Raw genomic sequence first — 17,651 nt, 5'->3', positions numbered from 1 at the left:
TCCATTCTTACCTCAGACTAATTTTTTTTTTTTTTTTTTTTTTTTAAACCAGTGTTATTTATTAATTGAGACCTGAAAATTTTTGTTGATTTTGTGACTACCACTCTCGGGGCCCTGGGAGCCATTGTCCTTGCTACTTGATAAAAAAAAAGTGTAATGGTAGTTTCTAGGAGTCCCTGAGGCATATTCAGTTGAAAAAATGAATCTCCTAGACTGAAAACAGAAAAATCTGGAAAGAGAAGAAAAAGGGGGAAATTTTTAGTAAAGAAAAAAGTTACATGTGTCCAAAAATTTTTTTTTGTAATATAAATATAAATTGAGACTGCTGAAAGTTTTATACATAAAATTTGAATAATAGGTAAATAAGATGATATATGAAAATCTTGAAAAAAAAGTTAACTTATTTTTTTTTTAAATTTCAAAAAAATTACTTGCGCGGATTAGGAATTTTTTTCTTTCATATTTATAGTATTCCAGTCTCTGTGACCTATAATATCCAAAAATTATCACTAGAATTGCAGAAAATATTGAGATAAAACAGAAAATAATGAATACTAACCATTCTGGGCTACATTCAGTGCATTTTCAGTTGAAAGATGAACCTCCTACGCTAAAAACTGAAAAATCTGGAAAGAAAAGATAAAGGGGGAAATTTTCCATGTCATAATCGTCCTACACGTGCTATCTACCTGTATTTCGTCACCGTCAACCTCTGTATCACTTCCGGGGTCATAAGTGCTGAAAAATCTCCTCAAGATCTCTTCATAAAGATTTCTGCGCGCCATGATCGAAACTGAAAAAGGAGAAAAAAAAAACACATTACTAATATTGGCTAAATTAAACTATAGATTGTAATCCTACATCCAATATACCATTAGCATCATGTTCCCAAATCATCTACCAATGTTCACTATAAGTATCAAAACACTATTCAGGGAAATAAATATATTGTAATCAATATTGTAAAACTTGGGAAAATCAATCACAGTCACTTACCAGGTAAACGTGTAGCGTATACGCTACCAGGAAAAACCAAAATGGCGATTTCCAAAAAACGACGAGAGAGAGAGAGAGAGAGGACAATGGCAGTTGTTCCTTCGACTGCTCTCTGGTCTAACTAACCGGTGCTGGGTAAATTTCCGTTCAGAAGCCGAACCCAAGCGGCGCAGAAGTGAAAAAGTGGGTTTGCGTATATAAGCGGTAGCGTATACGCTACATGTTTACCTGTCCAGGGTTAAGAATTCTATTTTTAACAATTGGCAAAATCATTAAGATACTTTAACCGAAAATAAGATGAGAGAAATTGTGATTTTTATATCTCCTTGCAGGTGCAAAGGGATGCCCTGAAAAGGGAAGACTTCTCTTTGAAGTTTCCGCATTAGTCAAACTCATATGACAAACGAGTTTCTGTTGGCAGGGCAACACCAATCATATTGCGACGACTGTTTGATACCCATGACAGTGAGGTATTTGTTGACTGAATGCCCTACTTATAACACACAAAGAAATAGATATCTATTTGAAGCTCAGGGTGAGGATGGCAGGTTAATCCTTGCCCAGATCCTTGGACATGATGTGTTGTACAATGCTAGTGGTATTTTTAAATTCATATTAGAAGCAGGTCTTCTTGATGTTATTTAGCTTCTATAACCTATTTACTTTTCTGTTTTTAATTCAATATTCTTTTAATCTTTATTTATCATAAACGATATCTGCGCCAATGACCTTCAATGTCAGGATGCCAAAGAACTTCAAATCATTCATTCATTCATTCACTTTTTTTGAAGATGTCTAAAATGAGACCTCGTGGTAGTAAATTGGTATAGGATATGTGGGTAGGTGGTGACGGTTGTAGTATTTCGACCGGTCCTTCCTTGTGGAGGGGGGTCTTTTGTATGAAAAACGGGTCAATGACCGTCATGAATACGACCCCCTAGTTTTAGCAGAGATTTTTTCTTAGCACTGGACAAGAACTCTGGAAGCAAGGTCTGAAGCCACCAGCCTTTATGACTCCTTCCTCAGGGAATCTCATCATGATAATCGATTGATTTCTAATCTGCAACTAGAGCAGTGTTCTTCAACCTTTTAATGCCTCTGGCCCTTTTTTTGTCATTCCGAAGTACTCATGGGCCTATGCCCTTCGTATAAAAAAAATAATCAATTTTGATAAAGCTTTTCAGAATGCTTTTATTAGCTTTGCATTATCATTTGCTTTTCAAAATACTGGAGGTTTTAAAAAATTATCAATGGCAATAAATTATAATCAAGAGCAAATTCAAATATTTATTTACATAGACAGAACTATCACTGAAATATGTATTAAGGAAAATGGCTCAGGATCGTAGATGGTCTTATTGCTTCTTGGTATTTAAGCGAGGTATCCGTCCTTATATGAAGACCGATGATGCGACCTCACTAATAACCCCCACTACCAGAAAAGTCCTCAGGATCTATAAATATGTCAAATACGCTCTATTAATAGAGAGCAAATGTACGAAAATATATCAACAAAACTATTTAACTGCCAGTTAATATAATAAATGCATGAAGCAAATATGAACTCGAACGAGCAGAATAAAACAAGACACTTCACAAACATAAGTAGTTAAGCCGGCAATAAATTCTAAATTTTAAATGAAAACAATATGGTTGGTCCTTAGGATGATTTTTTATGGTTCAGGTTAAGGAGACAATTCATTCAAAGTGAATGAGTAACTCGAGTGAAATTACAAGGCACAAGCATCAATGTGGTTTGCAACTTACCTCCACTCTAAGCAAGCCTCTCTAGGTCAATTGCAGCTCCATGGTATAGTAGCCTCAAGAAGTAATTCAAGTGCTTGCACTTCCAAGCAGGATCATCCTCGACCAACGGTCACACTAGTCACTTAATGCTCCATATTAAAATTAACGCTGGATTGGTGAAAAATATTAATGAGGAGTTGACACGTCCTTCAAGCTGCTGAGTGAAAATGCACTGCCGTCTTCAAACGCTGGGACTAGAAGTAAACTTTTGAGGTGAAGTAAAGGTTTTCGTTCAGTCTCAAAACTCTAGTATTAAATTATAATTTTAAGGAGGAATTTTATAGTTGCAAACTATTGATGCTTTCACAAATTTAAAACATAACATACTGAAACTGAACGTGTCTCCAAAGCAAGAACACAAATTAACCATTATAAAAAATTTAAACTTTTCCCAAAAACAAAAAAGAAACTTAAAATTTTGAAACAAGCAAAGTAGAAAATCAAGGACCATAAAGGAAGGACACTACACTCAAAAGTTAAAAGTTAAAAAGAACAAAGTGAAAAAAAAGTTTCACTTTTTTCAACACTCCCAGCAAAGACATTCAATTTCAACTGTTTTAGTGTCAGAAGAAATTGAATTTTTATTTATCAGTAGTAGAAAAAACTTCATGTCCCATACAATTAAATATGTCCCATACAATTAAATATATACAAGAATTATTTACAAGGTACAAGTAATTAACATTAAGCATCTCCATGAAGATAAAGATTTTTCGTTTTTCGTACGCCTTTCAAAGCAGCCAATCTTTTAGGCCTCTTTAATGCAAGATCCTCATTGGAATGCTCATCCTCTTGCCTATGCACTACTTTAGAGTGAGAATATTCATTAATACTCAGTAGAGGAATTAATGATGAAGAGTGTCTATTTACTCTTTCTTTGTTTCCTTTCATTACTGTTGCACCAGTGGTTTCACCAATCGAGTTCATCTGAACGCTTTTAACGATTCCCATCGGATAATTTGCAGGTTTCAAATGAACATCTTTTAGTAAAACTATATCACCAACTTGCAAATTCTCGTGCGATACTGGCTTGTATCTAGAACCCACATTAGTGGCTTGATGCACAAGTTTTGCAAGGAATTCAGAGTTATAAATGTCTTTTAAACATGAACGAGACTTACGCAATTTACTATAACTGTCCTTAATATGCTCTAATGGATCCTTGGAAGGAGTCCATGAAGGGTCGGAATCTGGAAGAGGTTGCAAATTAGGAATGATGCTCAAAGAGACCAATTCATAGCCCTTTAGCAAAATTTCAGGAGTTATTGCAGCAGGAATGACTTCATTTGGATTATTATCTCTTAAAGACTCATGAAAAGCAATTGGCCTGCGATTAACTAAATGTACAGTCTCTGCTATAAGAAACTCAAAATCAAGAGAATTCAATACAGTATTTCGAACTGAACCATATATAAGTCTTTTAACTAATTTAACACAACTTTCCACAAGTGATCCAAGTTGGTTACAGCCTTTGTAGTATTGCTCAAATTCTACAGCCCTCATTCCATGTTCCTGTAGATATTGCACAGTATCTGGGTCCCTTAAAAAATCAGAAATTAAATTAGTACCTGCAACAATTTGAGATCCCATATCTGAAAAGCACAATTGTGGAGTACCATACTCCCATATATGTAACTGAAGTGCTCTCAAGAATGTGGGTACAGTCATGTCAAAGCATAATTTTAAATTTATAGCTCGAGACCACAAACACGCTATACAAAGCAACCAAATTTTTGTTTTAACCCCTTGGTACTTGATATAATACGGGCCAAGATAGTCCAGGAAAATAGACCTAAAGGGAATATTGGGAGGTTCCAACCTAAAATCTCTGTATGGACTTTGATTCAATTTGACTGCATGTCTGTGAAATCGTCTGCAGTTTATACATGCTTTCAAAATCTTCTTTACAGTTGAAAAGAAATGTGAAACCCAAAAATTTTTCCGAACTTCGGTCAACAATGAGTAGACGCCAGCATGGTTTGTCATTTTATGCATTTCTAGGATTAACTTCTTGGTCAGGACGCTATCCTTTGATAAAAGGATAGGCGAGAACATAAATTTATCTCTGTCCTTCCAGCGTGCAGTCTTACTTCTAACACGCAATATACCATTGTGATCTGGATAAATATTAAGTTGGCTGATTATATTAGGGATCTCTCTAACTGCATTAGAAGACCGTGCAAAATATTTAAAAACTTCTGGAAAGTGAATCTGCTGGTCTCTGTAGATTACAAAGTTATAAGCTTCTGACAAAGTTTCTTCATCAGTAAGACAATTAAAATGTGAATATTTACTTGGGTCCCTCATCTTTACTGCAATTTTCAGGTTATTAATAAACCTTATCACATACCTATGGACTGAAACTATACTCTTGAAGCCAGAAAATGAATCCATAGAAACCAAATGGTTTATATCCTCTCCAACCACAGACTCTGTAGCAACATGAACGTTACTACTTTCAAAAGAAGAGCTTATACCTTCCTCTCTGAGCAATGTATTAGGAATGGTGACTTCCATCATATCACTTGCGAAAACATCAATATCTGCTTCAGCAACAGTACCACTGAAAAAATTAGAATTCATTAATTGCTTATAGGAGAGAGGTCGGGTGATTGCATCAGCTGGGTTTTTAGAGCCTGCACAGAATTTAAACTTAATAGGAAATTCTTCACACATTTTGCAGATACTATCTAATCTATTTTTCACAAAGATGCTCAAATTACGCAATTTATCAAACTTTGTAACGTGTGCTGATAACCAATGTAAGCAAACTAGACTATCTGTGTATAGATCCATCCCTACTATGTTAATAGGCTCAACACAATTAGAACCACTTAATTCTCCTCTAATATCATGTAATACTTCAGTCCCTAAAGAAACTGCCTGAAATTCAAGAGAAGGTATGGATTTAGATTCTAATTGTTTGTTAACAAATCTGTTCTTAGCCATGACAAAGTTTGTTTTTTTAGTTCTCAAATTATATAAGAACACAACACAGCCGTAAATGCTTCTAGAACTGTCTGTATATGCAATCAAATTATACATATCTCTCCTACCAACAAATCTATTAACTGAAATCATTGGAGAAGAATTTAGCTGCTTAGCAATATTATTCCATTCTCTTAACAGATCCTCAGATAGCCTATTGTCCCAACCAATTTCTTTATTGCACTGCAAAGAATGCATGAATATTCTAGCTCTATTTAGTAAAGGTCCACAAAAATTAAAGATATCAAAATTTGATGCAATTGAACTCAAAATCTGCCTTTTAGATGAAGCATTCTTATCCAACACTAATTTTTGGGTGGACAAAGTATCAGTCTCTGTATTCCAAAGCAATCCAAAAAGCTTGGTCACAGGGGTCGACTTCTCACCAGTTTCTCCATCAATGGAACTCTGCAAAGATTTACAATTTGTCATAAACTGTTGTACTTCAAATCCATAAGGCTCAAAAATCTGATTCAAATTATCGAAGGCCATTTTCAATTTGACAGGGTCATTGAATGAAATCGCGCAATTATCCATATAACATAAATCATAAATATTTCTCTTCAAATTCCTAATTTGTAGCGAATCATTCTTTATATCAATCATGAGAATATAATATAAAGCTAAAAGCAGTAAAGCAGGACTAGGTCTAAGACCAAAAGGAAGCCGAACATGTTTGTACACTATCAATGAAAAATCATTCTTGGCAACATTTCGGTACCAATAAAACAAAAGCTTTTGCTGATCAGATTCAGGCAGCACAATTTGCAAGAAGGCTTTTTTCAAGTCAAAGCACAGGACATTGCTATCAAATCTCAATTGCAGTATAGAAGTAGATACTTTCTTATTAAGGCAAGGGCCCGCTAACATTGCCTGATTGTGGCTGACTGTTAAAGGCTTTGAGGGATCATTTTCACAAATATTAGACAGAAAAACATTTCTACATTTGCTACTCTCCTTTTCGAACCTGAATACGGGCATGTGTGGCAAAAAGGAAAAACTAGGGTGCTCCTCCAGGAACTGAGATAAATTATCTACCCTCTCTATTATACCTAGACGCTCTTGTTCTCTGAAAACATAGTCTATCATTCCAAGAGACTTACCATCTTTGTGATATCTCTTAAAATTAGACTTTAGAACCAACTTTGAAAGAGTTTGATTTTTACCGAGAAGATGAGACACTTTCTTGTTCCATAAGATAGGAAGCACTAGTCTCCCATCATCACTGCGTGTAACAGAATTCAAAACATAATTTATCAAATGCACATCATTTTCGACACAAGATTCATTATACAAAGTTTTATCATAATTCAATATCTGAGAACACTGTTCAGAGAGAATAGCATCGATAGCCTTTTTTAGTTCAGATTGAACAAGATTACCTTTATCATCAAGTACAGCATAATTTACTTCTGCAGAAATACATTCAGTATTAGGGGAATGGCCTTTCTCCGGCTCAATAATAGTTACTGAATCAGCCTCAGAATGATTAAGTAATACGCTTGGATTCCTTGTAGAATTACTGCGGTGAGGAATACTTTGTAAATTTCTCAGGTATTCATTAACATTTCCAGAAAGCATGATACCAAGGGAAGTTTCCAAATATGCAGAGGGAACACCAGAGCCAAACAATTTCGTTATTTCTGGTAAACAATGAATAGAATGAGTTCCAAGTATGAACTTAATATCAGAGATCATATCCTCCCCTTTTGCCAAAAATTTATCTGCAAATTTATATCCCTTTTCCATAAATCTTTCAACAATTCGACTCAAACCTGGAAGAATTAGCTTTGTATTGATTTCTGGAAGGCAGATTGCTTCCACACAAAAACTGTTCACATCATTTTTTAAATTAACACGAACAACATTAGTCAACAGTTTTCTTTGAGAGTTAATACCTCTTACAGTGACACTGAAATTTGACTCCAATACTTCCAAATTATTTCGCTTTGCAAAATCAGCATCAATAAAATTAAGCTGAGAACCACTGTCTTTAAGACAACGCATTTGCTCATTATTAGACAAAACAACCGAGAAAGTGGGTAAAATGGAAGCCCCAGTATGTGAAAGGACCTTATTGCAATCTATGCTTATCATACCATTTGTTGCTCCAAGGGAAGAACCCTTTTCTTTATTGACGTTATCAGTAGCCACTTTAACATTACTATCACACAAAAAACTGAAATGCCAATCGTTACATTTGTTACATTTTCTCAAAAACCTGAATCTACATGCACTTGTTTTATGAAGATTAGCACATTTAGTGCAAGCATTCAACTTAAGCAGCCTTTCGACCTTTGCCTTTGGAGAGGCATAAACCTTACACTTGATAACTGGATGATTAGCATTTTCGGAACCATTTTCGTCCCTACACAAAATACAACCCTTTAATTTCACTGCACTGGAAGAGTCAACCTGTACGTTACTAGCGAAACTTAATGTTGATCTAGCATCTGACTGAACTTTACGATTAACTTTCTTCTCCTGATATCTTTTCTGAACCCCAAGGTAACGCTCTGTGGCCTCAAAAATATTATCCTCAATATCCTTAAGCAAAGGTTTGTTTTTATTTGTAATCTGAGTTAATTGCAATTTAAGACCATCATTCATAGCATCCCAAAAGAAATATTGCAAGACATCATCAATGGTTATTGCAAGTGCAGCAAATGAGTTTTTAATGCTTCTCATCTTACCAATAAAGGCATATGGGTCAGAGTCATACGTTAATTTTAATCCTGAAAGGGCAAGCATAGTTTCAAATTTCTGGCCTAATTCAGAACCAAAAGCTTTTTGTAACAAGGCTTTGGCTTCCTCATAATTCTGTTCAGTAGAAGATAAAGATTTCACAAGAGCTAATGGCTGTTTACCTAGTTGATTTTGGAGATAAATAAATTTAAGATAAGAGTCTACTTTCATTGTCTCCATAGCCTTCTCAAAATCCTTAAAAAAATTTTCTATGCTTTCCCCCTCAGAATGATTATATACAGGAAGAGGCAAACATGGGTATTTAATATTAGGAGAAGGGTTACTAGGCAAGGGAATTTCTGCTGTGACTTTCTCGAGCATAGCTAATGATGATAAAATATTATCCGTATAAATAGCACAACAATCTAGTTCTTCTTCGATATCAGATTCATCTTTTTTTTCACTGAAAAGCATATCCACTATCTGAGAATCCAAACTATCTAACTTTGTTTTTAAATTTTGAAGGGATAATACAAAACTAATCCTTTCTTGCTCAGTGAGAGTACCATATTTAAGCCTTACACTGTCACACTTTTTGGTCACCTGTGTTCGACAATGACCACGTGAAATCTTAATAGCCTTCAACTTCTCCATATTGCATGTAAATTCAGCTAAAACTTAAAATAGAAATGTGCAATATATAATGGAATAAACCCATTAGCAAGTTCAGAAATTAAGCAAAGCGTTATCGAAGGAAATATAACCTATGCAAATTCGCAAATATTCACAAAAAATATGACCAACACAGCAAAATAGAAAAGTAAAATATTCACGAAGCAAAAAAATGTGTGACCGCGATCGAAAGATTTAACCCGACGAGGAAGAACACCATGAAGCAAAAGACCTTTAACCTGCCCCACGTTGGGCGCCATTTTCAAAATACTGGAGGTTTTAAAAAATTATCAATGGCAATAAATTATAATCAAGAGCAAATTCAAATATTTATTTACATAGACAGAACTATCACTGAAATATGTATTAAGGAAAATGGCTCAGGATCGTAGATGGTCTTATTGCTTCTTGGTATTTAAGCGAGGTATCCGTCCTTATATGAAGACCGATGATGCGACCTCACTAATAACCCCCACTACCAGAAAAGTCCTCAGGATCTATAAATATGTCAAATACGCTCTATTAATAGAGAGCAAATGTACGAAAATATATCAACAAAACTATTTAACTGCCAGTTAATATAATAAATGCATGAAGCAAATATGAACTCGAACGAGCAGAATAAAACAAGACACTTCACAAACATAAGTAGTTAAGCCGGCAATAAATTCTAAATTTTAAATGAAAACAATATGGTTGGTCCTTAGGATGATTTTTTATGGTTCAGGTTAAGGAGACAATTCATTCAAAGTGAATGAGTAACTCGAGTGAAATTACAAGGCACAAGCATCAATGTGGTTTGCAACTTACCTCCACTCTAAGCAAGCCTCTCTAGGTCAATTGCAGCTCCATGGTATAGTAGCCTCAAGAAGTAATTCAAGTGCTTGCACTTCCAAGCAGGATCATCCTCGACCAACGGTCACACTAGTCACTTAATGCTCCATATTAAAATTAACGCTGGATTGGTGAAAAATATTAATGAGGAGTTGACACGTCCTTCAAGCTGCTGAGTGAAAATGCACTGCCGTCTTCAAACGCTGGGACTAGAAGTAAAGTTTTGAGGTGAAGTAAAGGTTTTCGTTCAGTCTCAAAACTCTAGTATTAAATTATAATTTTAAGGAGGAATTTTATAGTTGCAAACTATTGATGCTTTCACAAATTTAAAACATAACATACTGAAACTGAACGTGTCTCCAAAGCAAGAACACAAATTAACCATTATAAAAAATTTAAACTTTTCCCAAAAACAAAAAAGAAACTTAAAATTTTGAAACAAGCAAAGTAGAAAATCAAGGACCATAAAGGAAGGACACTACACTCAAAAGTTAAAAGTTAAAAAGAACAAAGTGAAAAAAAAGTTTCACTTTTTTCAACACTCCCAGCAAAGACATTCAATTTCAACTGTTTTAGTGTCAGAAGAAATTGAATTTTTATTTATCAGTAGTAGAAAAAACTTCATGTCCCATACAATTAAATATGTCCCATACAATTAAATATATACAAGAATTATTTACAAGGTACAAGTAATTAACATTAAGCATCTCCATGAAGATAAAGATTTTTCGTTTTTCGTACGCCTTTCAAAGCAGCCAATCTTTTAGGCCTCTTTAATGCAAGATCCTCATTGGAATGCTCATCCTCTTGCCTATGCACTACTTTAGAGTGAGAATATTCATTAATACTCAGTAGAGGAATTAATGATGAAGAGTGTCTATTTACTCTTTCTTTGTTTCCTTTCATTACTGTTGCACCAGTGGTTTCACCAATCGAGTTCATCTGAACGCTTTTAACGATTCCCATCGGATAATTTGCAGGTTTCAAATGAACATCTTTTAGTAAAACTATATCACCAACTTGCAAATTCTCGTGCGATACTGGCTTGTATCTAGAACCCACATTAGTGGCTTGATGCACAAGTTTTGCAAGGAATTCAGAGTTATAAATGTCTTTTAAACATGAACGAGACTTACGCAATTTACTATAACTGTCCTTAATATGCTCTAATGGATCCTTGGAAGGAGTCCATGAAGGGTCGGAATCTGGAAGAGGTTGCAAATTAGGAATGATGCTCAAAGAGACCAATTCATAGCCCTTTAGCAAAATTTCAGGAGTTATTGCAGCAGGAATGACTTCATTTGGATTATTATCTCTTAAAGACTCATGAAAAGCAATTGGCCTGCGATTAACTAAATGTACAGTCTCTGCTATAAGAAACTCAAAATCAAGAGAATTCAATACAGTATTTCGAACTGAACCATATATAAGTCTTTTAACTAATTTAACACAACTTTCCACAAGTGATCCAAGTTGGTTACAGCCTTTGTAGTATTGCTCAAATTCTACAGCCCTCATTCCATGTTCCTGTAGATATTGCACAGTATCTGGGTCCCTTAAAAAATCAGAAATTAAATTAGTACCTGCAACAATTTGAGATCCCATATCTGAAAAGCACAATTGTGGAGTACCATACTCCCATATATGTAACTGAAGTGCTCTCAAGAATGTGGGTACAGTCATGTCAAAGCATAATTTTAAATTTATAGCTCGAGACCACAAACACGTTATACAAAGCAACCAAATTTTTGTTTTAACCCCTTGGTACTTGATATAATACGGGCCAAGATAGTCCAGGAAAATAGACCTAAAGGGAATATTGGGAGGTTCCAACCTAAAATCTCTGTATGGACTTTGATTCAATTTGACTGCATGTCTGTGAAATCGTCTGCAGTTTATACATGCTTTCAAAATCTTCTTTACAGTTGAAAAGAAATGTGAAACCCAAAAATTTTTCCGAACTTCGGTCAACAATGAGTAGACGCCAGCATGGTTTGTCATTTTATGCATTTCTAGGATTAACTTCTTGGTCAGGACGCTATCCTTTGATAAAAGGATAGGCGAGAACATAAATTTATCTCTGTCCTTCCAGCGTGCAGTCTTACTTCTAACACGCAATATACCATTGTGATCTGGATAAATATTAAGTTGGCTGATTATATTAGGGATCTCTCTAACTGCATTAGAAGACCGTGCAAAATATTTAAAAACTTCTGGAAAGTGAATCTGCTGGTCTCTGTAGATTACAAAGTTATAAGCTTCTGACAAAGTTTCTTCATCAGTAAGACAATTAAAATGTGAATATTTACTTGGGTCCCTCATCTTTACTGCAATTTTCAGGTTATTAATAAACCTTATCACATACCTATGGACTGAAACTATACTCTTGAAGCCAGAAAATGAATCCATAGAAACCAAATGGTTTATATCCTCTCCAACCACAGACTCTGTAGCAACATGAACGTTACTACTTTCAAAAGAAGAGCTTATACCTTCCTCTCTGAGCAATGTATTAGGAATGGTGACTTCCATCATATCACTTGCGAAAACATCAATATCTGCTTCAGCAACAGTACCACTGAAAAAATTAGAATTCATTAATTGCTTATAGGAGAGAGGTCGGGTGATTGCATCAGCTGGGTTTTTAGAGCCTGCACAGAATTTAAACTTAATAGGAAATTCTTCACACATTTTGCAGATACTATCTAATCTATTTTTCACAAAGATGCTCAAATTACGCAATTTATCAAACTTTGTAACGTGTGCTGATAACCAATGTAAGCAAACTAGACTATCTGTGTATAGATCCATCCCTACTATGTTAATAGGCTCAACACAATTAGAACCACTTAATTCTCCTCTAATATCATGTAATACTTCAGTCCCTAAAGAAACTGCCTGAAATTCAAGAGAAGGTATGGATTTAGATTCTAATTGTTTGTTAACAAATCTGTTCTTAGCCATGACAAAGTTTGTTTTTTTAGTTCTCAAATTATATAAGAACACAACACAGCCGTAAATGCTTCTAGAACTGTCTGTATATGCAATCAAATTATACATATCTCTCCTACCAACAAATCTATTAACTGAAATCATTGGAGAAGAATTTAGCTGCTTAGCAATATTATTCCATTCTCTTAACAGATCCTCAGATAGCCTATTGTCCCAACCAATTTCTTTATTGCACTGCAAAGAATGCATGAATATTCTAGCTCTATTTAGTAAAGGTCCACAAAAATTAAAGATATCAAAATTTGATGCAATTGAACTCAAAATCTGCCTTTTAGATGAAGCATTCTTATCCAACACTAATTTTTGGGTGGACAAAGTATCAGTCTCTGTATTCCAAAGCAATCCAAAAAGCTTGGTCACAGGGGTCGACTTCTCACCAGTTTCTCCATCAATGGAACTCTGCAAAGATTTACAATTTGTCATAAACTGTTGTACTTCAAATCCATAAGGCTCAAAAATCTGATTCAAATTATCGAAGGCCATTTTCAATTTGACAGGGTCATTGAATGAAATCGCGCAATTATCCATATAACATAAATCATAAATATTTCTCTTCAAATTCCTAATTTGTAGCGAATCATTCTTTATATCAATCATGAGAATATAATATAAAGCTAAAAGCAGTAAAGCAGGACTAGGTCTAAGACCAAAAGGAAGCCGAACATGTTTGTACACTATCAATGAAAAATCATTCTTGGCAACATTTCGGTACCAATAAAACAAAAGCTTTTGCTGATCAGATTCAGGCAGCACAATTTGCAAGAAGGCTTTTTTCAAGTCAAAGCACAGGACATTGCTATCAAATCTCAATTGCAGTATAGAAGTAGATACTTTCTTATTAAGGCAAGGGCCCGCTAACATTGCCTGATTGTGGCTGACTGTTAAAGGCTTTGAGGGATCATTTTCACAAATATTAGACAGAAAAACATTTCTACATTTGCTACTCTCCTTTTCGAACCTGAATACGGGCATGTGTGGCAAAAAGGAAAAACTAGGGTGCTCCTCCAGGAACTGAGATAAATTATCTACCCTCTCTATTATACCTAGACGCTCTTGTTCTCTGAAAACATAGTCTATCATTCCAAGAGACTTACCATCTTTGTGATATCTCTTAAAATTAGACTTTAGAACCAACTTTGAAAGAGTTTGATTTTTACCGAGAAGATGAGACACTTTCTTGTTCCATAAGATAGGAAGCACTAGTCTCCCATCATCACTGCGTGTAACAGAATTCAAAACATAATTTATCAAATGCACATCATTTTCGACACAAGATTCATTATACAAAGTTTTATCATAATTCAATATCTGAGAACACTGTTCAGAGAGAATAGCATCGATAGCCTTTTTTAGTTCAGATTGAACAAGATTACCTTTATCATCAAGTACAGCATAATTTACTTCTGCAGAAATACATTCAGTATTAGGGGAATGGCCTTTCTCCGGCTCAATAATAGTTACTGAATCAGCCTCAGAATGATTAAGTAATACGCTTGGATTCCTTGTAGAATTACTGCGGTGAGGAATACTTTGTAAATTTCTCAGGTATTCATTAACATTTCCAGAAAGCATGATACCAAGGGAAGTTTCCAAATATGCAGAGGGAACACCAGAGCCAAACAATTTCGTTATTTCTGGTAAACAATGAATAGAATGAGTTCCAAGTATGAACTTAATATCAGAGATCATATCCTCCCCTTTTGCCAAAAATTTATCTGCAAATTTATATCCCTTTTCCATAAATCTTTCAACAATTCGACTCAAACCTGGAAGAATTAGCTTTGTATTGATTTCTGGAAGGCAGATTGCTTCCACACAAAAACTGTTCACATCATTTTTTAAATTAACACGAACAACATTAGTCAACAGTTTTCTTTGAGAGTTAATACCTCTTACAGTGACACTGAAATTTGACTCCAATACTTCCAAATTATTTCGCTTTGCAAAATCAGCATCAATAAAATTAAGCTGAGAACCACTGTCTTTAAGACAACGCATTTGCTCATTATTAGACAAAACAACCGAGAAAGTGGGTAAAATGGAAGCCCCAGTATGTGAAAGGACCTTATTGCAATCTATGCTTATCATACCATTTGTTGCTCCAAGGGAAGAACCCTTTTCTTTATTGACGTTATCAGTAGCCACTTTAACATTACTATCACACAAAAAACTGAAATGCCAATCGTTACATTTGTTACATTTTCTCAAAAACCTGAATCTACATGCACTTGTTTTATGAAGATTAGCACATTTAGTGCAAGCATTCAACTTAAGCAGCCTTTCGACCTTTGCCTTTGGAGAGGCATAAACCTTACACTTGATAACTGGATGATTAGCATTTTCGGAACCATTTTCGTCCCTACACAAAATACAACCCTTTAATTTCACTGCACTGGAAGAGTCAACCTGTACGTTACTAGCGAAACTTAATGTTGATCTAGCATCTGACTGAACTTTACGATTAACTTTCTTCTCCTGATATCTTTTCTGAACCCCAAGGTAACGCTCTGTGGCCTCAAAAATATTATCCTCAATATCCTTAAGCAAAGGTTTGTTTTTATTTGTAATCTGAGTTAATTGCAATTTAAGACCATCATTCATAGCATCCCAAAAGAAATATTGCAAGACATCATCAATGGTTATTGCAAGTGCAGCAAATGAGTTTTTAATGCTTCTCATCTTACCAATAAAGGCATATGGGTCAGAGTCATACGTTAATTTTAATCCTGAAAGGGCAAGCATAGTTTCAAATTTCTGGCCTAATTCAGAACCAAAAGCTTTTTGTAACAAGGCTTTGGCTTCCTCATAATTCTGTTCAGTAGAAGATAAAGATTTCACAAGAGCTAATGGCTGTTTACCTAGTTGATTTTGGAGATAAATAAATTTAAGATAAGAGTCTACTTTCATTGTCTCCATAGCCTTCTCAAAATCCTTAAAAAAATTTTCTATGCTTTCCCCCTCAGAATGATTATATACAGGAAGAGGCAAACATGGGTATTTAATATTAGGAGAAGGGTTACTAGGCAAGGGAATTTCTGCTGTGACTTTCTCGAGCATAGCTAATGATGATAAAATATTATCCGTATAAATAGCACAACAATCTAGTTCTTCTTCGATATCAGATTCATCTTTTTTTTCACTGAAAAGCATATCCACTATCTGAGAATCCAAACTATCTAACTTTGTTTTTAAATTTTGAAGGGATAATACAAAACTAATCCTTTCTTGCTCAGTGAGAGTACCATATTTAAGCCTTACACTGTCACACTTTTTGGTCACCTGTGTTCGACAATGACCACGTGAAATCTTAATAGCCTTCAACTTCTCCATATTGCATGTAAATTCAGCTAAAACTTAAAATAGAAATGTGCAATATATAATGGAATAAACCCATTAGCAAGTTCAGAAATTAAGCAAAGCGTTATCGAAGGAAATATAACCTATGCAAATTCGCAAATATTCACAAAAAATATGACCAACACAGCAAAATAGAAAAGTAAAATATTCACGAAGCAAAAAAATGTGTGACCGCGATCGAAAGATTTAACCCGACGAGGAAGAACACCATGAAGCAAAAGACCTTTAACCTGCCCCACGTTGGGCGCCATTTTCAAAATACTGGAGGTTTTAAAAAATTATCAATGGCAATAAATTATAATCAAGAGCAAATTCAAATATTTATTTACATAGACAGAACTATCACTGAAATATGTATTAAGGAAAATGGCTCAGGATCGTAGATGGTCTTATTGCTTCTTGGTATTTAAGCGAGGTATCCGTCCTTATATGAAGACCGATGATGCGACCTCACTAATAACCCCCACTACCAGAAAAGTCCTCAGGATCTATAAATATGTCAAATACGCTCTATTAATAGAGAGCAAATGTACGAAAATATATCAACAAAACTATTTAACTGCCAGTTAATATAATAAATGCATGAAGCAAATATGAACTCGAACGAGCAGAATAAAACAAGACACTTCACAAACATAAGTAGTTAAGCCGGCAATAAATTCTAAATTTTAAATGAAAACAATATGGTTGGTCCTTAGGATGATTTTTTATGGTTCAGGTTAAGGAGACAATTCATTCAAAGTGAATGAGTAACTCGAGTGAAATTACAAGGCACAAGCATCAATGTGGTTTGCAACTTACCTCCACTCTAAGCAAGCCTCTCTAGGTCAATTGCAGCTCCATGGTATAGTAGCCTCAAGAAGTAATTCAAGTGCTTGCACTTCCAAGCAGGATCATCCTCGACCAACGGTCACACTAGTCACTTAATGCTCCATATTAAAATTAACGCTGGATTGGTGAAAAATATTAATGAGGAGTTGACACGTCCTTCAAGCTGCTGAGTGAAAATGCACTGCCGTCTTCAAACGCTGGGACTAGAAGTAAACTTTTGAGGTGAAGTAAAGGTTTTCGTTCAGTCTCAAAACTCTAGTATTAAATTATAATTTTAAGGAGGAATTTTATAGTTGCAAACTATTGATGCTTTCACAAATTTAAAACATAACATACTGAAACTGAACGTGTCTCCAAAGCAAGAACACAAATTAACCATTATAAAAAATTTAAACTTTTCCCAAAAACAAAAAAGAAACTTAAAATTTTGAAACAAGCAAAGTAGAAAATCAAGGACCATAAAGGAAGGA

At 34.8% G+C, this 17,651-nt stretch overlaps 2 protein-coding genes across 3 annotated transcripts; both read right to left on the bottom strand.

The window, feature by feature from the left end:
- Positions 1–2,412: 2,412 nt before the first annotated feature.
- LOC137639002 (uncharacterized) lies at positions 2,413–4,508 on the bottom strand. The gene is made up of 2 exons (XM_068371330.1): positions 2,764–4,508; positions 2,413–2,450 (listed from the first exon to the last, which is right to left on the bottom strand). The coding sequence occupies exon 1, from the start codon at positions 4,468–4,470 to the stop codon at positions 3,487–3,489; it is 984 nt and encodes a 327-aa protein (XP_068227431.1). The 5' UTR covers positions 4,471–4,508; the 3' UTR covers positions 2,413–2,450; positions 2,764–3,486.
- A 5,736-nt stretch (positions 4,509–10,244) lies between these two features.
- Positions 10,245–17,630, bottom strand: LOC137639001 (uncharacterized). 2 transcript variants are annotated; one of them, XM_068371329.1, is made up of 2 exons: positions 17,152–17,630; positions 10,245–13,392 (listed from the first exon to the last, which is right to left on the bottom strand). In XM_068371329.1, the coding sequence occupies exon 2, from the start codon at positions 13,180–13,182 to the stop codon at positions 10,681–10,683; it is 2,502 nt and encodes an 833-aa protein (XP_068227430.1). In that variant the 5' UTR covers positions 13,183–13,392; positions 17,152–17,630; the 3' UTR covers positions 10,245–10,680. The 2 variants fall into 2 exon arrangements, 1 of the variants encoding a protein (XP_068227430.1); XR_011044205.1 differs by lacking the exon at positions 10,245–13,392 and adding an exon at positions 16,801–16,838.
- Between the last annotated feature and the right edge of the window lie 21 nt (positions 17,631–17,651).

The sequence above is a fragment of the Palaemon carinicauda genome, chromosome 4, assembly GCF_036898095.1.
Source record: "Palaemon carinicauda isolate YSFRI2023 chromosome 4, ASM3689809v2, whole genome shotgun sequence".
Taxonomy (NCBI): Eukaryota; Metazoa; Arthropoda; class Malacostraca; order Decapoda; family Palaemonidae; genus Palaemon; species Palaemon carinicauda.
The sequence above is the reverse complement of the archived record's forward strand: the minus strand, read 5'-3'. Positions and strand labels throughout refer to the sequence as shown.

Coding starts and splice junctions, on each gene's coding strand:
- LOC137639002 (XM_068371330.1), bottom strand. CDS start 4,470: ATGACTGTACCCACATTCTTGAGAGCACTTCAGTTACATATATGGGAG.
- LOC137639001 (XM_068371329.1), bottom strand. CDS start 13,182: ATGCATTCTTTGCAGTGCAATAAAGAAATTGGTTGGGACAATAGGCTA.